At 38.4% G+C, this 20399-nt stretch overlaps 2 protein-coding genes across 4 annotated transcripts in view; both read right to left on the bottom strand.

The window, feature by feature from the left end:
• Positions 1 to 561, bottom strand: part of nxnl2 (nucleoredoxin like 2) — a 3088-nt gene extending 2527 nt beyond the window's left edge. Inside the window, exon 1 of the mRNA XM_067433018.1 lies at positions 1 to 561. This exon is cut by the window's left edge and continues 18 nt beyond it. Within this exon, the coding sequence (XP_067289119.1) occupies positions 1 to 284 (284 nt within the window). The 5' untranslated portion in view covers positions 285 to 561.
• Positions 562 to 2966: 2405 nt separating this feature from the next.
• Positions 2967 to 20317, bottom strand: LOC137062482 (spindlin-Z). 3 transcript variants are annotated; one of them, XM_067433353.1, is made up of 7 exons: positions 20162 to 20302; positions 12406 to 12519; positions 10357 to 10702; positions 10222 to 10270; positions 8475 to 8728; positions 6847 to 7080; positions 2967 to 5165 (listed from the first exon to the last, which is right to left on the bottom strand). In XM_067433353.1, the coding sequence occupies exons 3-7, from the start codon at positions 10406 to 10408 to the stop codon at positions 4966 to 4968; spliced, it is 789 nt and encodes a 262-aa protein (XP_067289454.1). In that variant the 5' UTR covers positions 10409 to 10702; positions 12406 to 12519; positions 20162 to 20302; the 3' UTR covers positions 2967 to 4965. The 3 variants fall into 3 exon arrangements, with proteins under 3 accessions (XP_067289454.1, XP_067289455.1, XP_067289453.1); XM_067433354.1 differs by lacking the exon at positions 20162 to 20302 and adding an exon at positions 19088 to 19105; XM_067433352.1 differs by lacking the exon at positions 12406 to 12519 and having other exon boundaries at positions 20162 to 20317.
• Between the last annotated feature and the right edge of the window lie 82 nt (positions 20318 to 20399).

Below are 20399 nucleotides of genomic sequence, written 5' to 3'. Positions count from 1 at the left end.
CAGGGCAGAGCCAGCCAGTCTCCGTGCATGTCATGATAATACTCCACCATGTCTTCAGTGGATTTATCCGAGGAGATGAACACGATTTCGAACTGTGCAGGCGGGTCAGTCTCCTCCACCAGCTCCGTGTAGAAATCACACAGCAGCGGAGTGAAATCTCGGCAGGGTGGACACCATCCGGCTGAGAAATACACGCCAACCACTTTATTCCTGAGAGCTTTCTCTGGATCGACCAGATCTCCCTCTTTATTCACGAGTGCTCTGCCTGAAAACACCTCGACCATCGCGGAGGACCTCAGGTAACGTTAACCTGCGCTCAGGAGTTTTCTATCCACCTGAATAAGTGCCTAAATTAATATTAAAGTATTGCTGTGTGTCGTAAAAAGTGTCTAAAGCTCCTTTATCATATGAAAAAGCACCTCTCCTCAATGTTTACTGCCATCCTGCGCAGTCCACCGAGTCCTTCGAAAGCTTTGGTAACAAGACGCGTATTTACAAAGCGCTTCCTACTATGGTGAGGTTGGCTCATGAATATTTATAAAGTAAACTGACGTCCGCCAGCTGATTCGTTGACAGCTGCGTTACGCTAGTCGGATGGCTTGGCTCATGAATATAAATGAGCTAAATACTAGTGTTTTTGCTGAATTGTTGCCAAGCAACGTCAACGCTATGTAATGAATATTAATTAGATACAGGTTCGCCGTAGTACGATTCGTAAACTCGGATAAAGAAGGGACGACATTTGATGGACATTTAATTCAACCAATCAGGAATCCGTGCGCAGTCGCACGTAGTGAGAACAAAATATCTTTTATTACAAATTTGATTTCCTAATTAATAACACAGATTAGAAACTTAGGTGAACGTGTTGTTGATCAGATGCCCGAGCAATTATTAACAATAAACTCAGCTGATATATTATTTATTAGTATTATAAATAAATAAAATCTATTATTATTAACAACAATTATTTTAATATTTAACTACTATAAATATAAATAAATAAAAATAGAAATAAATACTAGTAAAATAAAATGGATTAGTTAAAAAAAGTTTACTAATGCCTTTTTTTAAATTTTACTAACATATTTTTTTCTATATATTTTCTAATATTTAAAACCAATTCTGGCCAATATTAAGACGTACAGAGACGGTTATTTGGATAAAGATTCAGACACATACATTCACATGAACTTTTTTAATCTTATAAGGATAGACTTACATAATAATTATAAAAATTACTTAATGAATTAAGTAACAGGTTTTAAAATGTGTTTATACTTAAATGAAAATAAAATGAACTATCTACATGTTAAAAAAAGAGAAAAGAAACAGATTCAGTCCAATAGAAGCCATTGACCTATATGTGAAAGAACATGAAATTTGAACTATACATGTATCTGCAACAATCATCAAATTGCACTGCATTTTTGTCCATTCTTTTCTTTTTTTATACAAAGTAATTAAAGAGCAACAGCATCTTAAAGGGACCATACGTTCGATCCTCTCCATGTAGTTTAAAGTGTGCATTTCCTCTAATTCTATATCTACAAGGATGAATTAGATATGCGATACATGCACACGTTAGCCCGCTCTACATATAGATTCGTATTAGATTTCGTCCCGATCACATAAGGCCTGTTTCTTCGTTAAATATGGCACTCTTCATAGAAACAAATAAATTTGTCCTGTAGCAGAACGGTGGTACTGTGTCAGAAGGATATGATCCCTCAAATGCTGTTTAACACCGGTACCTTGCCTTCGATTGGCACGCCACACACACAACACCAGTGCATTTGTTCTTATAGAGCATAGCAGGAAATAAAATACTTATTGTTTTTTACTTAGAAATGGATTCAAAACCAGAACCGAAACGTCACAATTAGCAACACAATAAACAGAAACTTTCATTTAGGGAACGAATAGCCGAAATAAAAAGAGACAGGTACACATGCATCACACTAACATACGAGAACAACTCTACTCATATCATGCAAAAAGAACGGTCTAGTTTTCGTCATTTTTTTTTCCGTTGTAAATTTCCCACGTCGACCTGACATCAAAACACAGTACAATACTACAGTAGGTACATGTAAAAGGCCAATCCCATGAGTATGTCTTTTCTGAGGGTTTCCGTTTGCATATTGACACGTCCGTTGTCCATTTGAATAAGACACAACTCTGAGCGCGTGTGGCTGCAGTGAGGGAGCGTACGGACCCGTACGCCTCTTTATAGTGACCTAGCTCTCGTTGGAGAAGCGAAAGTAGAACAGTCCCAGGACGAAGCTTTACCTCTGCGTTAAGGTCACTGCGCTCGATGACCGCCGCTGCTTTTTTTGCTAAGCAGAGCAGGTCGTCTGCATTAAGGTTTCAAGGTCAAAACATGGAGAATCACAAATATCTTTATGCACTTTACTGGGAGAATCTTATGGAAAGCATCAAGAAACGTCTAGGTCGCATTTCACTCCAAAATCAGATGAAAGTACAAAAATTAACACGCACACATACATATATACACATGCTGTCAAAACAATTACGATTAATCACATCAAAAATAAAAGTTAATGTTTACATTATATATGCATGTGTGTACCTTGTATAATATATGTGTGTATATATATATATATATATATATATATATATATATATATATATATATATATATATATATATATATATATATATATATATATATATATATATATATATATTTATTTATACATACACACACACACAAACAAAATTGATATTTATAAAATGTCTACAGCACACACACACATGTATGCATGCATGCATATATATATATATATATATATATGTATGTGTGTGTAGATATATTATATTATACATCTACACACACACACACACACATACATATTATATAAACACAAACCTTTGTTAGATGCAAATAATCAATTATAATATTTATTTTATATATAATACATATATTTTTGGAATAATCATGGCTAACATCAAAGTTTGTGTTTATATAGTGTGTTATATCAATGTTTCTTTGTTATTTTTTGACCGAGTGTTATATCAATGTGTGTTTATATTTATATATACACACACAATATATAAACAAACTTTCATGTTAGATGTGATTAATCGATTTGAAAGCGTATGTTTGCATGTGTGTATATATATATATATATATATATATATATATTTGACTTACATCTTAATGACAATTAACATTTAAACTAAACCTTAAATACCTTATGGTTGGTCTGGACAGGATTATTACAGTATTAACGTATTACACTAAAGGCTTTTTTTGTGTGCACATTTTAAAGTCTATTTATTTTGTGCATTTGATTTTGGAGTGAAATATGACGTGTGCATTTCTTGGTGTCACCCTTCTAGTGTTGCACATCAAATGCAGAACACACCGGCTCTCTGCAACCGGACAAGAGAAAAGCTTGATGTATCTGGAGCGGCCGAGTGGGAAGTGTGAAAACGGGAACGCTGTAACCCAAAGCAGCACAAAATGCTGAAATAATGCACAACACATGTAGCCGAGAGGGCTTCTGCAAACACAGTAACATTCCTCAGAGGGGGCCTTCGAGTCATTTCAAACGAGTCTAATGGGAACACACAAACCTCCAGACAAAACACACAGATAAAAAAACAAAAAAACGATACTGGAACCAGACTGATGTCAATATCGAGGCACAAATGTTTTAGGCTCGCAGAGAGGCAAAGTGAATAAAGAATTAAAGAAAAATTAACGAAAAAGTCCCGGGGTGCATTGTTTGCAAAGAAATTCCTGAATACTTTCTTCATTATTGCATCAGCATTTTTCTAACTGGTACGGGATTAAACACTTGTGCGATTAGTTTGTGTAACATCACTAAATACTTCGGGGCATTGGGTAACCGTCTGGTTTTTAACGCTAAAGAGACAAAATCGTGTGCTAAAACACAATAAACCCACTTATCTACACCGTAACAATGATAATACCCAAGAGAAAATGTCCACACTGATAGATGATTAGTGGGCATTTTTTACAAGTGAAATAAACGTTCATATTAAGATTTTTTTTAACCAAACAAGTGGAAATTCCATTGAAAACAAAACAGGGGAGCAAAACAAGTCTCTGATTTCCTCTAAATTTAGTGCTAGAAATAATAAAAGCTGCATTAGCGTTTACTCGAGGTGATAAACGTTTATATATATATATAAAAAATGAAAATAGGAAACAAAATACATAAAGAAAACAAGACAGTGGGGTTTCATTTCCCTCAAATGACAGCGGAGCTTGTGTGCGTAATTCTGGCGAGGGCGAGTGCATGAACTAGAAGACGGAGGGTTGAAACTCAGAAGACATCAAGGACATCAAGATATCTTGTTTACAGATAAGACGGGAACATTTTCCCAGGCCACTTTCTACTGCCGACCTCCGGCCCTCCACCTCCTGGCACTTTTATGCACACTTTTTCGCTCCCCATCCTTCATGTGTTTCTCACGTCTGAAGTGATGAACACCTCGTGCATTTTGCAACTTTTGTTCGGACTTTTCCCCCCAGGATCGCTGCACAGCGCTAGCTTGAATTTCAATCAGGTTGAAACGTAACCCAAGACGGAGCTGTAACAGTCCAACGGATGAACGCTTAAACGTCCGACGCAGCCCAGAACGTTGTTACTCTAACGGCCAAACTCAACCTTCGGGTTTTTCCCGATGAACATGACGGCGCGTCTTCGTAATAACGACAGGAATGGGAAATGCTCGAGACGAACCTCTGAAATATGAAGCTACGTGTATGTCGGGGGATGTGATGTCTGTTCATCCTACAACAATAAGAGACACTTGACTAGTGGTAATCCACGGAAATATCCACTATTCCATTTCCAGAAGATGTTACAAGAAATGTTTTGAAAGAACTTTTGGCAAAAACGTTTGTGTGAATCACATGGTTACGTGAAACTCCTCCCCCTCTCCTCGTTCCGCGGGGCGTTTCGCTGCCTACGATGTTTTCACCAGGTCATAGACGTAAATGTGAAAGTCGTCATCAAACTTGATGAAGTAGACGGAGGGCTTGGCTTCCACCTGATGAATAACCATGCCAGTTCGTTTAGAGCCGTCCTCTTTGGCATATTCCACCTGCTTCCCCACAAGGCTGTCCACGACCTCCCCGGGCTCACGCTCCGCTGGGGGCGAGTCATCTGCAACGCATGGGAATAATTATCAAATATAAATATGAATGACTTTCAAATTATAAAAACAACTGAAATATGGTGCATCTTTTACTACTCATCCCATAAATCACTGAATATTATGTAATCAATTGAAATAGCATTTTCTTTTCATTTTTAGAAATTGTCAACAGAATAAAGTTAACTTCAAGATTTTTTTGTTGTTGTTGCAAATTCTGTAAAATAAGTTATTTTACCTTAACATTTACTATAAAGGTGAATACTTAAATGCATCTATTTATAAAGAAAAAAAAAAAAACATTCATACACAGATCAGGCAAAAACATTATGACCTTATATTGTGTTTGCTGCCAAAACAGCCCTAACCCGACAAGGCATGGACTCCACTAGACCCCTGAAGCACCAAGATGTTAGCATCAGATCCTTTAAGTCCTTTAAGTTGTGAGGTGGAGCCTCCATGGATCGGACTTGTTTGTTCAGCACATCCCACAGATGCTCGATTGGATTGAGATCTGGGGAATTTGGAGGCCAAATCAACACCTCAAACTCGTTGTTGTGTTCCTCAAACCATTCCTGAACCATTTGTGCTTTGTGTCAGGAGCATTATCCTGCTGGAAGAGCCACAGCCACCAGGGAATACCGTTTCCATGAAAGGGTGTAGATGGTCTGCAACAATGCTTAGGTAGGTGGAACTTGTCAAAGTAACATCCACATGGATGGAGGACCCAAGGTTTCCCAGCAGAACATTGCCCAAAGCATCACACTGGCTCCGCCGGCTCGCCTTCTTCCCATAGTGCATCCTGGTGCCATGTGTTCCCCAGATAAGCCATGCACACACACCTGGGCCATCTACGTGATGTAAAAGCACCTTTTGGCCCTTTCTGTGGTGGACAAGGGTCAGCATGGGCACCCTGACTGGTCTGCGGCTATGCAGCCCCATACGCAACAAAATGATGGACTGTGTATTCAAACACCTTTCTATCACAACCAGCATTAACAGCAATTTGAGCTCCAGTATCTCGTCTGTTTGATCGGACCACATGGGCCAGCCTTCGCTCCCCACGTGTATCAACGAGCCTTGGCCGCCCATTACCATGTCGCTGGTTCACCATCGTTTCTTCCTTGGAACACTTTTGATAGATACTGACCACTGCAGACCGGGAACAGCCCACAAGAGCTGCAGTTTTGGAGATTTGAGACAATTTGGCCTTTGTCAAACTCACTCAAATCCTTTCGCTTGCCCATTATTTCTGGTTCTTACACTTCAACTTTGAGGACACAATGTTCACTTGCTGCCTAATATATCCCACTAACAGGTGCTGTGATGAAGAGATAATCAGTTTCATTCATGTAATCTGTCAATGTCCGTAATGTTATGCCTGATCGGTGTGTGTGTGTGTGTATATATATATAAAAAATGCTGTCATATAAATAATAGACACACACACACACACACACACACACACACACACACACACACACACACACACACACACATGTATGTGTCTATTATTTATATGACAGCATTTTATCATACATGAGCCACTCTCTAAATATCTATATTCCTCTCATCCACTCAAAAACCCATACTGGTTTTTCACTGCTTTTAACAGATTTCAGATAGTCAAATTTAAGGACACTTATATGAGCTTCATCAATTTAGACCATCACAAGCACTGAAAACACTTACTAGAGTCTGGCATGATCCTCAGATCTCCATCTTTATAGTCATCGAGCAGCTGATACATGTAGAGCACTGGGTCTTTCTCATATGTGATGTAAAACCACGTGTTCATGATGGGCGCCCGGGCCAGAACCATTCCCCTCCACTCGTTCTTCGTGCCGTCCTCCGTCTCGAACATGTGCTCCACAGCTTTGCCGATCATGGTGTCGGCCAGGTGGGCGTCGCTGATGCGTGTCGAGGCTGAAAGAAGGCAGAGAAAGCAAGACATGATGAGTGGCAGGATCGGAAACTAGGGCTGTGTGATATTGAAGAAGAATGCGATATGCAATACTTTAAAAAATATATATATATTTAAAACCGAGAACGATACCATTTGTTTTACATTCTTTCTGGGAAAAGAAAGCATCACTACAACTTCTGAAAGTGACCAGCAGTTTTAGCAAAAATGTATGTTAAAAAAAATGGTGTGTGTATTTGGTAGTTCAGGTGTGTAACAAGAGACGAAACAGAACTGAAGGGATCACACGCTTTCCGAGAGGCGGCTCGTGTGCACGTTTCGGTGTGTGTGTGTCAGACAGCGTGAGACTTAAAGGAGTTTTTACGCAAGTTATTACATATAATAACTCTTTTTCACGTCAAGCAAGTCACATAAATAACAGTAGTTGGCGACTATATGCCGAGCTAAAACATACACTTTTCACAATGTTGAAGTAGCCTATTAAAATCATTCAGATATTGCGTGGAGCTGCGATATGTACATTTGCGATATATTGCGCAGCACTATAGGAACCATCATCCACAGCAGTAAATCTGGGAACAATAATTCACTCAAAAAGCAAGGCACACGAAGCAAGACCACATTCAAAAGTCTTCTGACATCAGAGTTACTGGAGTTTTAGTGCTCAGTTTGGAGAGAATCCAGCCTAATTGTGTATTGATCATAGTGTTGTCAAAAGTACCGGCTACGTTACTAAATCTGTACACCTCTGACTGGCCATTGTGCTCATCAAATATGTCTGTGATTGGCTACAATGATCAGCACTTCACAAACATGCTGTAAATATTCATCAATGATGCTTTTCACAGAACGCTTAGATACACACAGAGCGTTTGAATGCAGGCTTCTATCAGCCTACCGCTTTCAAAACACTCTGTGTGTTGATCATTGTAGCCAATCACAAGCACATCCGATGAGCGCGTGAGACATGGCCAGTCAGAGGTGTTTACGATTACATTATCGCGGTCGGTACTTTTGACAACACTAATTGATCATAACTGAATTAAACACCATTAAATTTCAATAAGAGTTTGTTTAATGGTGAACCAGCATTAAATATTAGGTGATTCATATTTATTATTTGCTTGTTTGAGATTAATATTTATGATGATCAATGAGTGCAACATTTTACAAATAGTAATATAATAATACATTTATATTCAAACATTTAGCCCTAATACACAAGCAATAAGTATGCTAATTAGGAGTACAAAGGAGTGTCAAAAATCAATATAATAATTAAATAAAATGGATTTTCTGCTCATGGCTGGTCAACTGCATCAAAACATCATTAATAATTATGCGCCACAGTTAAAATCTTTTCTGTCCGCTTTCAATAAACCGAAATCAAACGTACCTAGTCTGTCTGGTAAAACCTCGAGTCCTTGCACCCTCTCGTCTTTATGCAGCTCCAGGCCGTAGACGCAGTCAAAGCCGTCATATTTAATCAGGTAGAGCGAGGGGTTGACGGGCACCTGGTCTAACACGGTGCCTTTCCACTGCGACGCCGCGCCACTGCCCTCCTTCCAGATGTGCTGGATACGACAGCCCACGATGTTCCGCCTGGGCTGAGCCACTGCTTTGGTGGGCCCTACGCTGCTTTTGTGTTTCCTGTGAGAGGATGTCATAATCATCAGATATCAGCATCAACATCTGTTTAATGACACTTTTGATTTTCTTTTTATTTTAATTCCTCAGATGTTCAATTCTGAATCTGTTTAAAGATGAAGGGAGTCATTTCAACAACAACACTAACAACAAATAGAGTTTAGATTCCCTGCCCGAGCCTGAACTTGATTTCCCAGCACTATCCTCGGGCCCTTGATCAAGCGTTTGTGTTTTTTAATCATTACTTTATTAGCCTAATTGGGTGGGCAGAAAGCTCTGCCATAATCAGAAATAATATATATATATATTTGTTTTTGTTTTTTAAAGTAAGAACTAATATTACAACTAAGAAACAAGTGCTTCTCTTGAAGCATTGAAAATAAATTTTGGTCCAAAAATAGCAAAAACTTAGCCTGACAAGCCAGACCCACATCAAGATGTTTGGTCTGGAAACTCACCATAGACAGGGCTCAATCTGAGGGGCGGATAAACGGTTGTCTTTCAAACTCCCTCTGCACGCGATAGGATAGCGCTACACCAACCGGAGCAACGACGGTGAAGTGGAGCTCACTGACTGATTAAACATTCGCCGTATCCGGTCGGCTAAACTCCGAACACATCTTCCCTTTTTAAGAATGACTTCAGTGCCGCTCTTTGTTCTTTTCTCAGAGAAAAGCTGAACTCCAAGTCTTCCAGAGTCGCGGTCAGAGCTGATTTGAAAGACCGCCGCCGTTTGCCAGTTTCTGAGTTTACTAGAAGCACACAAGCGCAACTCAGCCGTCGTCATTATGGCCCCGCCCGCCGACTCTATACACGATGTGATTGGGCCGTCCATATTCTGAGGAATACTGCTCAGATGGGTATTGAGAGTTGCTAGACGACACTTGCGGGCAAATTAAATTTGCTGCCGCCAGGGTGCGTCTAGATTTCTAGGCTAGCAAAAACTATGACTTTATTCAGCATTGTCTTCTCTTCCGCTTTGTTTTCAATCCTCAAATAAAGATTCAAACGGTCATGATTTGATTTATTTTTGAACGGCATTTTGAACGGTTAACAATTGATTCATGATTCGGATCGCCAATATCACGTGATTTCAGCAGTTTGACACGCGATCTGAATCATGAATCAAGACAATGCTGAATAAAGTCGTAGTTTTTGTTATTTTTGGACCAAAATGTATTTTCGATGCTTCAAGAGATTCTAATTAACCCACTGATGTCACATATTTTTTTGCATAATTTAATGATGTTTTATTCCCTTTCTGGACATGGACAGTATAGTGTGCATACACTTAGATACGCTCTTGGACTAAATATAAAATATCTTAAACTGTCTGAAGATAAACGGAGGTCTTATGGAGGTCTTACATTTACATAAAAATGTATCCTTCGCCCAATATTTAACTCAATATTAAATTTATCGTGTAGACTTATAAAAATGCCAACGATATAATGCAATATAATCTATGCCCTAAAACACAAGCAAATAACACTTACTTATGGGAATTCTTTTTCTTCATCATATTTGCAGAGACACCAGGATGCCCTTCAATCAGAGACAGCAAACATGATTCATATTAAAAACAGACTTCAGAAGGTGATTGGTCGTCATCCAATCAAAGGCCAGCTAACCTGCATCAGCTCTGGATCTCGGGGCTGTGTTCTTCCCGAATGGGGTCTTCATTCATCTGTGTGTGGAGGAGCAGCCCGGCTGCCACACTAGGGTGAAAATATCCTTTTACTCTTTCGGATGAATGAAAGCGTATCAGGGCAAAGGGAGTGAGAGGTAAACCTAAAGGGGCAGTCAAAAAAAAAAAAAAAGCCGCTGGCATGTAATATGGTTCCCCCCGATGCCCGCCTGAGTCTCAGGAATGTTTGGTGCTCAGTATTGAGTGGGCAGGACAGGTCGTGCCAGCCCACTCAGGGCCCGCGCAGATGGGTACTGATCCAGACCTCCTTTGGAAAGGGCTTCAGCAACCTAAAAAAATAAATGGATACAAGTTTAGAAAATGTTTAGGGAATGTAAACGATCACATTTTAAGTTCCCAGTAGCTGATGAATCGAAGGGAGGAACCTCCAGGGTAATAAGCCACTTGATTTTTCAGAAACTTCATGAAGAATGTTGACAACCAAAACGTTTTGGGTCTATTGACTTGCATTGTATTTTTGTCCATATAACAGAAGTCAATGGGAACAGAACGGTCTGGTTACCTTCACAATATCAGTTTGGAAAATCATGAAGGCGAGTGAGTAAAGAAAAGAGTTTTCATTTTTGGATGGACTATCATTTTGAATGAAATATATTTGTGACTTAAAATCAATACTTTAATCCTAACAAATAAAAACATGGTAAATCGGGCCACAAGTGATTATGTTGACATTCAGGAAAAACATTACAGGCAAAAACCTTATTTTTCTTAATTCTGAGATTGAGCCATTTGACTTTTCATAAAGTGGAAAGAAAACATCCAAAATACACATAAGCGTTTGCTTTATTACCCTTTATCTATCTGCGCCTGTAGATTTAATTACAATAAAGCTGTGAGTCAGAAATCTCCACTTCAGCAGCACTTACATACACCATTACAGTGTTTTCCTATCCATACTCTGAAGGGTTTGTTCACATTATATTTGCCTGATTTTTGTAACATTTCATTCCTAAAAACATGGTTGGATTTGTTTCCCTTGCTGTTGAAAGTATTTTCTGATGTACGGACTATGATGTAAAATCCTTTAATAGGGGTGGGAGAAGAATCGCTCTACGATGTTTCGCGATTCTAAATCATCGCCAATGTGTGCTCTAAAAACAGCTTTAATCTGCTTGTTCCAATCTCACGCATGCAAAAAGAGACACAAATGAAGATATTTTTGATGAAATCAAAGGTTTCTGACCCCCGTTTCTGACCCCCCTAGCGATTAATTGATTGTTAATTTAAACAACGATCAATTATGGGCATTGATGTAAACTGACATCCCTACTCACATCACATGTGCTTTGTAAAGAGTGTTTGCAGCATGCGGCTGTGTAAGTGGTTTAATGCACTTGCATCTCAAAAAGTTATGATGTAAAATGAATGTAAACACACATCTGATCTGTCAAGAGTTGTGCATTACTGTGAACTATTAGATCATCATCAGTAATAATCAAACAGCAGTAAAGAAGAGAAAGAGAAAAATCACTCCTGAATGGAAAACTATCAATTGCTTAAAGCACTTTTAATTTGTTTAAGTAATTGAGTAAAATATACAAATACATTTACCATTTAAAGGGATAGTTCACCCAATTAGACCCCATTGACATGCATTATACCAGCAACGGTTGGGTTGGAGTTAAAAATCTTCATTTGAGTTCTACCGAAGAAACAAACACACCTACATCTTGGATGCCCTGGGGGTAAGCAGATAAACATTGGGTGAACTATTCCTTTAAAGTTGGTAAACTTATTAATAAGAAAAACGTAGCTCAAGAATTGTTTTGAAATCGAACCATGACTCCTAAAAATCGCCCCTAAACTCAAACATCTCATTTTTAACTAAATGAAAGATGAATCTTGAACCTGGCTTTATCCAATTTCAGATTTCTGTTCTGGAAATGTATGCAAATTAGTGAATATTATAATTAGATTCGTATTTTTTATGCAATCAATCTATTATCCATCTATTATCATCCAAACGTTTTACCTGGGGTGTCCTGCCTTAAATGTCAACCCCACATCAAATGTTGTGCTTTGGAAATCAGCATTCATTAAACGACGCATCCATTTAGCTGCTTCTGACATCCAGACACTCAAAATACTAAAGGAAGGAGAGCAGATCAGCCGTGACATGAGACTTGCATTATTCAGGAAGCCAAGCAGACGCTGTTATACAACACAACAGGAGTACGCTACAAGCGCAGGGAGCTCGGGGCCGTCAGCCGGCCAAACCAAGGCAAGTTGATCTAACAGAGCGTCCAACTAAATCATAACCAGAATGTTTAATACAACAGTCCATTGCACACCAACATGACCTAGTGCAATCATCTGCAATAAACTGAAGATGCTTTAATGCATGAAGATATTCTTTTCCAACACAGCTAGACTCGAATAATAACACTGCTTACATTTTCAATTTTACAATCTGTGTCTTGTAATGAAAACAGCGAGCAAGACCTTAAAATTTACCTCAAGGTCAGCCCTCCTTTTCATGTGACTTTTAGATAAAGGTGGTGAGATGATGCCAAAGTTTTTACACTTGAACTATGAATTTGCAATGTATTTCCTCAATATAGTTACAATATCCTTCATGTTTTAAAGCTCTTTTTACTTCCAAATGTAGCTAGCCACACAGCTGATTTTTATTAGTTTCAAATTTAAATCATTTTCTCCTTAGATTCTTACTCTAATCCAGTATTTTTGCAATGATTGATTTACTGCAATGCAACATTTTTCTTTTAAATCAGCATCAATTAAATGCAACACAACAAATACCATCATGATGCAGAATTTATGCGTCATATAAATCTTTGTTGTCACATTACTGTAATGATAATCTCGGTGGAAAATTAAGTTTAATTTTGGCTATATTTCACATAGCCTACACATTTATGATAATGAATTTCCAGCATGTCAAAATCTTGGCTGTAACTGAACTCAGTCGTGCTGTGCTAAATACCTGCACATGGATAATGGAGCATTTCAGTATATGCATTTTTCAGCGTACAAGAATCTAATATATTTTAGCTGTAGAGGCAGAAGTACTGAGCTGTATCAAATGTTGGCCAGTGGCTTCTATAATGGCAATTGAAGAGAGGACATTTACAGCTCAATGATGCAGAAAAATGATGTTATTGAAGAGTATTCATAACATGAAACCAGGGAAAGGATACAAAAAGAAAATGATGCGTTTTAGAAAAAAAGTATTATACAATGCCCAGCTGGACAATAACAACATTGGGGATTTACAAAAGGCAAAACATATGATGCATGCATGCTGCATGTGTATGCATACTTCATACTAAAACCAAATGTGATCTGGAGTGAGGGCTGTTGTGCCGAATTCAGACCCCCTGCCAGATTATTACCCCACTAGTATTGGTAGGTTAAGGAGTAGGTGTGGGGGAGGTGTTTGGAGGGGTGGGGTTAGTAATAATAAGGGGGTGGGTTGCAATAATTTGGCATGGGGTCGACATTCGGCACAACACCGGCAGCGCGTGCACTTTAGATGACCAATGTAAAGAAAGCTTGTCAAAATGACTTTTCCCAAACTGTACATGTTTAGCTTATCCAAAAAAACCAATGTTTAGCATCCAATGTTTAGCTCACACGTTTTTTGCACGTCACGCAATCCTTTGAACGTCTGTGTTTACCACAGTATGTGCGTCGTTCTAAAACGGTTCATCATATAAACTTCAGAAAACTTGGATTTGGACTAGACCTAGATTAGTTATTTTTACGATGCCTTTATGACATGTATTGGATCTTTTAAGTTTGAAAGGAATGGACTTTAAAGGGAGGAATTTAAAATGGAGGCACTTCATTTGTGTTTAGATGTTAAACGAAACAACATGAGGGTGAGTACATGATGACTCTTTTGGGTTAATTATACCTTATACATATAGCAAGTTGAGCCTTGGATAAAACAACTCTATATTGCAAATCAAAGTTTACATCAACGATACATATTGCATTTTTATATTGTGATATATAAATATATATATAGTCAATTAACAATATATCGTTACACCTTGTCCGCTGATTACTGATGCCTCATGGGTTTGTTTTGACACGCGTTACAATGACACTGTAGGAGTACACTACCATCTGTTTTCCTATCATTATAAAGTAAATTTAACTACATGCTGAATAATTAGTGGAGAAAAAAACAGCAATATGTTTGCCGTCAAGGCTGAGAGGACGCTAACATTAGCAGTATCTCAAGCAGTTAAAACAATATGACACGCAAGTCCAACCCAAATGTTTACTATCTTGACTGTTATCATCTATTTGCATTAGTGTATAGCCACTGGTCACTTTTATGCATTTTTGCATTTGTTATAGGGCTGGGCGGTATATCGCGTTTGTATTTTTTAGAAACTATATGGAACGAGGCAAAACTGTTTATACCGATAATATACAGTAGTTTGATATGAACGTATCTGAAAAATAGCAAAGGACAAGTAAAGCCTAGTTCAGACTGTACGATTTTCAAACTCGTCGGGTCACTGCTCTTTTCACACTGCATGACTATCTGGGGTATCATTCAGTCACTGCTGTGTTCACACTGACCGATGGATCGACAACAGATGAGTTCACACTGCATGACTATCTGAGGTATCATTCAGTCACTGCTGTGTTCACACTGACCGATGGATCGACAACAGATGAGTTCACACTGACCGATGGTTTGGCGACAGTGTAGTTTATACTGCTTGACTGAACAAGAGGAAGAATCGCCGACAACTCTCTCTCTCTCCGGTGCGCAAACTACGTTTCCCAACTACACGTGCGATGTGACGAGTAAACAACGCGAGAACACACGTGCGTCAGACCGGAGTTCTCGCGCGAGACTTGGAATTGTTATTAAAAATGATAAACTGCACAAAGTTTGCTTCAAATTGTATGTGCGCTGATTTGTGGAGAAAAAGAAAAAAGATTATGGCGGAAGAAATTGTTGGCGAGACAGAGGAAGGCCGGATTGTGTTTTGCAAAGAGAGTTTGAGGTAAATAAACAATTTTGTAATGTGCTGCTGCTGTGGCTGGATGTGCAAATGTTTGGACTGTTTGATAATGTTTGATAGAATTTTAAATATATCTATTAAAATACTGAAATTCTGCTCTATAACTCCTCCCTGAACCTCCTGCTGCCCTGTATCTCACTCTCTCATTGGCTGTCGGTCATCGCCGATGTAATTTTCAGTCAGAAACCAGTTCACACAGCAGGAGTTTCAATCGCCGACAGCTCCAGATATTTAGCATGCCAAATATCTCACCGGCGTCGGAGACTCGTCGGCGATTCTCTCTGATCGCGTCTTTGATTATTCACACTGGGTGATTGTCACTCGCGTGCACGAGCACCGATTTGCCTGTGATCTCGGGCTTTTGTCGGCGATTTCACAAAACCTGTCGGCAACTCAAAATCGGGGCAAAAATCGGGCAGTGTGAACTAGGCTTAAGTGAAAGTGCATAATCCAATTTGTCCTAAACATGACACACTTTATATTAAGGGCTTCAAAATAACTGGTAAGAGAAAGTTAAAACATATAGCTTAAAGCAGCTTGTCCTGTCAGATGCTCTGACAGATTAATACTTGCGTTGTTTAATGTGTTTGACATTTTTGCTTTCCTCAGAGCATAACTTACAATTCACCGGTATATAATATTCTCCATCTGTAAACGTTAGAAAGTCATGCAAATGTATCCATTTTGCTGTCAGGAGAGGACAAGCCTTCTGCAAGTGAAGCTGAGATAATTCTGACTAAAATATACATATTGCTAAAATATTTGTAGGACAATAAATGTGCCATACGGGGAATTTTAAAACCTACAATTGTATTTTTATGAAAGTGACCATTTTATAATGGGGGTATCAAACGTAGGCTAATATAATTAGCCTGTTCTTTTCTTTTTTTATTTTAGTGAATTAAAAAACAAAATCATTATTGTTGTATTTAGATTGTAAGGTTACAATGTTAGAATGTAATGTGATTTGCATCCTATTTTTGTACATAATATATTGCATAGCCTACATTACATTAACTGTAATTGTTTTGTAGCCTTCAATATCATTGGGCAGGATGTGAAATAACCTTTTTTAAACAATTACAGTTTAAAAAAAAAAATCCAAATAGAAAAACATAGATAATACCAAGATATATACTGTATAACGCCATTTAACCAAAAAAATAATAATACTGAGATATGATTGTTTGGCAATATCACCTAGCCCTAATTCGTTATGCAGCAAAGTTACATATTTAAAGCTACTGACAGTGACAGAAGACAGAAACATAAATGCATTCGATTTCAGTTCGTCATCACTGTAGTAGATATTTTGTTACTTTGATTAGATAATCATCAAGTGTTCATAAAATCTATTTTCAATACTATGGACTTTGTGTAGATATTTAAAGATCTTTTAAGCATGACTTTGGATTTATATGAAATAACACATATTCGATTTCAACACTTACTAATAAATGTGTACATATCAATGTTGTATCTCTTAGCATTAGTTTATGTTTTTTTAATTTTAGTTTAGCATTCTCAGGCACAATATGGATTCAAAACAAAGGCGTAGCTTGATGCCTTGATTTTGGAGATCTTTTATTCTGCCACAGATTAGCACTTCCGCTTCTTCCGCTCATACTTATGTGGGGTACATAGCGCTGTCTTATCATATTAGATACATTTGAGTGTTTTGAAAGTCATGTTATAATGCTAGCCTAGGAAACTAGATGCACCCTAGCGGCAGCAAATCTAACTCAAACTCTGGTCGGGCCAATCACATCGTGTATAGTCGGTGGGCGGGCTTAACAATAGCTGTGTCTCATTTCAGAAGGCTGCGTCCTCCGGAAGTCGCATTCGAAGGCTGCATACGTCATAAGACCGTCTCATTTTAAAAAAGTGAGTACGACACTTCAAATGCGACCTTCGAATGCGTCCTTCTTTCACAGGAATTCGAAGTGTGCATGAGGTGTAGCCTTCATGGCTGGAGATAACCCACAATTCTTTGCGTCTCCGTTAACACAACCGTCATATTTATTTTATATATTATATAAAAAAAGGCACCACCGCCAGATATACATGCGAGCGTAGGTGTGGTGTTTAAATTAAGTAGTTCAAGCGTTTTTTTTTTTTTTTTTTTAAGCTCTATTACCTCAAACAGTTTTGGTAAAAAGGATTACAACTGTTTAGTGCATTTTAAACGTTTAGAACAGTACATTGCTGTGAAGACAAGAAACATTTCATAATCATTTTCAAGTTATAAATAATTTTCATTCATATAACTGGCGTGAGAGCGCAACGAGGCTGAATTTGTTGGCATAGCAACGTGATACTTCCTGCCTGTGTGTCCTATGAAGGACGTCTCGTTTAATTCTGATTGAGGGCACTCCGTATACTGCATCCTACACAGGACTATCCTCCAGAGGATGCAGCCATCGAAATTTAGCGAAATGAGACACAGCTAATGACGGCAGAGTTGTGTGCTACTTGAATATAAAGAAGCTAGCAAACGGCGGTCTTTCGAATCAGCTTTGACCGCGATTCTGGAATACTTCAGTTAAGCTTTCCTTTGAGAAAAGAACGGCACAAATAATTCTTAAGAAGGGAAGATGTGTTCAGGGTTTTGCCGACCGGATACAGCACAAGTTTAATCTGTCAACTAGCTCTGCTTCACCTTCTTCGTTGCTCTGGTTTGTTGTAGCGCTATCTAATTGCGTGCAGAGGGAGTTTGAAAGACAACCATTTATCCCGCCCCTCAGATTGAGCTGTCAATGGTGAGTTTCCAGACCAAACATCACTGCGTTCGCTCAGTGGCTACTATGAGACACTTATTCAGACTGCACGGCGATCAATATTCGGCATGGTTAAACATGGTACTTACAGTAAATCAAGGTGTTGAGCTAGATAACAATGGCTAGTTTCTTTCTACTATGTAAACAGTTGTTCCCTTGTTTAATAAAACCCAAAATAGTACAGCATCTCTGTTGTTTCCTACTAAATAAAATCAGAAATTGAGGGTAACACAGATATGATGTCATTGATAAGCGACACCTGGTTAAAAATCGCTTATTTCTCTGGATTTAAACATTCTTGGAAACATTTGTAACAATATAACTATACAAGTCAACAAAATATATAACATTGTTCTAATGGTTTTTGCATATTTCAATCCAAAAATCTTACATTTTGTGCCTTTAATACACTATGAAGTATAAACTAACATAAATGATTATGCTATAATTAATATTATAAAGTACAGTACATTTTCATGGTTCAGTACTGTTTGTAATTAAATACAGCCCTATTTATGTGTTGTCTGTTTTCATTCAGTATCCATTTTAAAACTATCAGTTGACTAATCGATTATCAGCCAGCATGATCCAACCTCGTTATCACTAAAATCCACTATGGTGGACCTCTAACATACACACAGATCAAGGGAAATTTATGTTTTGCCTTTTATAAATGACCAATGTCCCTACCCAGCTGGACATTGTACAAACCCATCATTTTTACCACACACACATTTATTTTTTATATATATATATATATATATATATATATATATATATATATATATATATATATATATATACACCATGTTTAGCTCACAATATTGCAAATCAGATCAAATCAAATAAAGGCTTAAATCAAACCCACCCATTCTTCAGCACTTAAACCCACCGCAGTGCTTGTTTCTCTGCTGTAATCTCTCCTTTACAAGCCTAATTGATCAATTAATCCTCCAGAGGTGCCCTACAAAACTCTTCAGGAGACTGTCATGAAATACAAATGAACCTCCGCCCCCTTCCAAACAAACCCCCAGAATGATTCATGTCATTAACTGTTCCTCATGGAAAAATTGGAAATTCAACAGACTTTCTCAATGCAACCTGATCATTGAGCATCAGATGAGAGAGACTTAATGAATTCAAGACCTTACATTTCAAACTGGCCAGAACCTTCAACAATGCAGTGAGATCACTTGGCCAGATTGGGTTTCAGTGCTGCCATTAAAACAAGCAAGATGACAAGCAGCTCTGCGAGTTGTCTAGTTATACTGAAAATGGCAAAATAAACATACATGAATAATATTGCATCTGGGCTTGCGAGTGAATCAAAGCATCATTTTTTTGAAGAAAAAGCATAGCAGACATATAATAGTTTACTGGCAGTCTGAAAATACCGTCACAGCAAAAACACCACATTCAGCCATTAAACAACCAACACAAGTCCGAAATGAGCAATAAACGCGCGATTTATAAATAAAATAGCAATTAGCAATTATAAATATTCAAATATATCTAGCTAACTGACTCTATCTCGCTAACTATCCTCGTTAAACACTTAACATTTCTTCCCAAATGCAGCCAGATGTCTTATTCTAAAAGCTATGACAGCACACAAAAGGGATATAAAGCCAGAAAATAGCCAGAAATTATAAAACCGTGTTATTTGTGTAACTAAACGCAGTGCAATAGCTCATAGCTCGACGCAGCTCAACGGCTCCAGCCGCCATTTTGGCTCAAGCTCTTATTTACAATCCCGCAGCAGAAACAAAGGAAGCACAAGAAACGCATTTTCAACAGAACCGTCTGGATCAAGCGTCCCACAGCTCGCCCCAAAACCCCTGTACTGCCTCCACTGCGGATTTGAGCTCAATCTTGTCGCATATCGCCTTTTATTCAAGTGCAATGCATAAATGTGGCATTTATGGCATGGGTGCTCGCTTACCCCGGGTTTATTTTAGAAATTCACGCATATTGCGGCATAAGGAATATTTCCACTCCAGCTCTGCCTCACTGTGTGTTCAATGAGCAGCGTTTGATGAGCGCAGGCGGCCCCGAATGCGGCCGAGCTCTTTCCCTCCCCTCCCCCGCTGCCACATAGTGCTCCGCAGCCGGACTCAATTGGCGCTGCGCGGGAAACCTTCCTGCCAAATAGTGCTCCGCAGACCGTTTCCCATCGTTTT

The sequence above is a fragment of the Pseudorasbora parva genome, chromosome 23 (assembly GCF_024679245.1).
Source record: "Pseudorasbora parva isolate DD20220531a chromosome 23, ASM2467924v1, whole genome shotgun sequence".
Taxonomy (NCBI): domain Eukaryota; kingdom Metazoa; phylum Chordata; class Actinopteri; order Cypriniformes; family Gobionidae; genus Pseudorasbora; species Pseudorasbora parva.
Note: the sequence above shows the minus strand (reverse complement) of the source record. Positions and strands in the feature narration are given on the sequence as shown.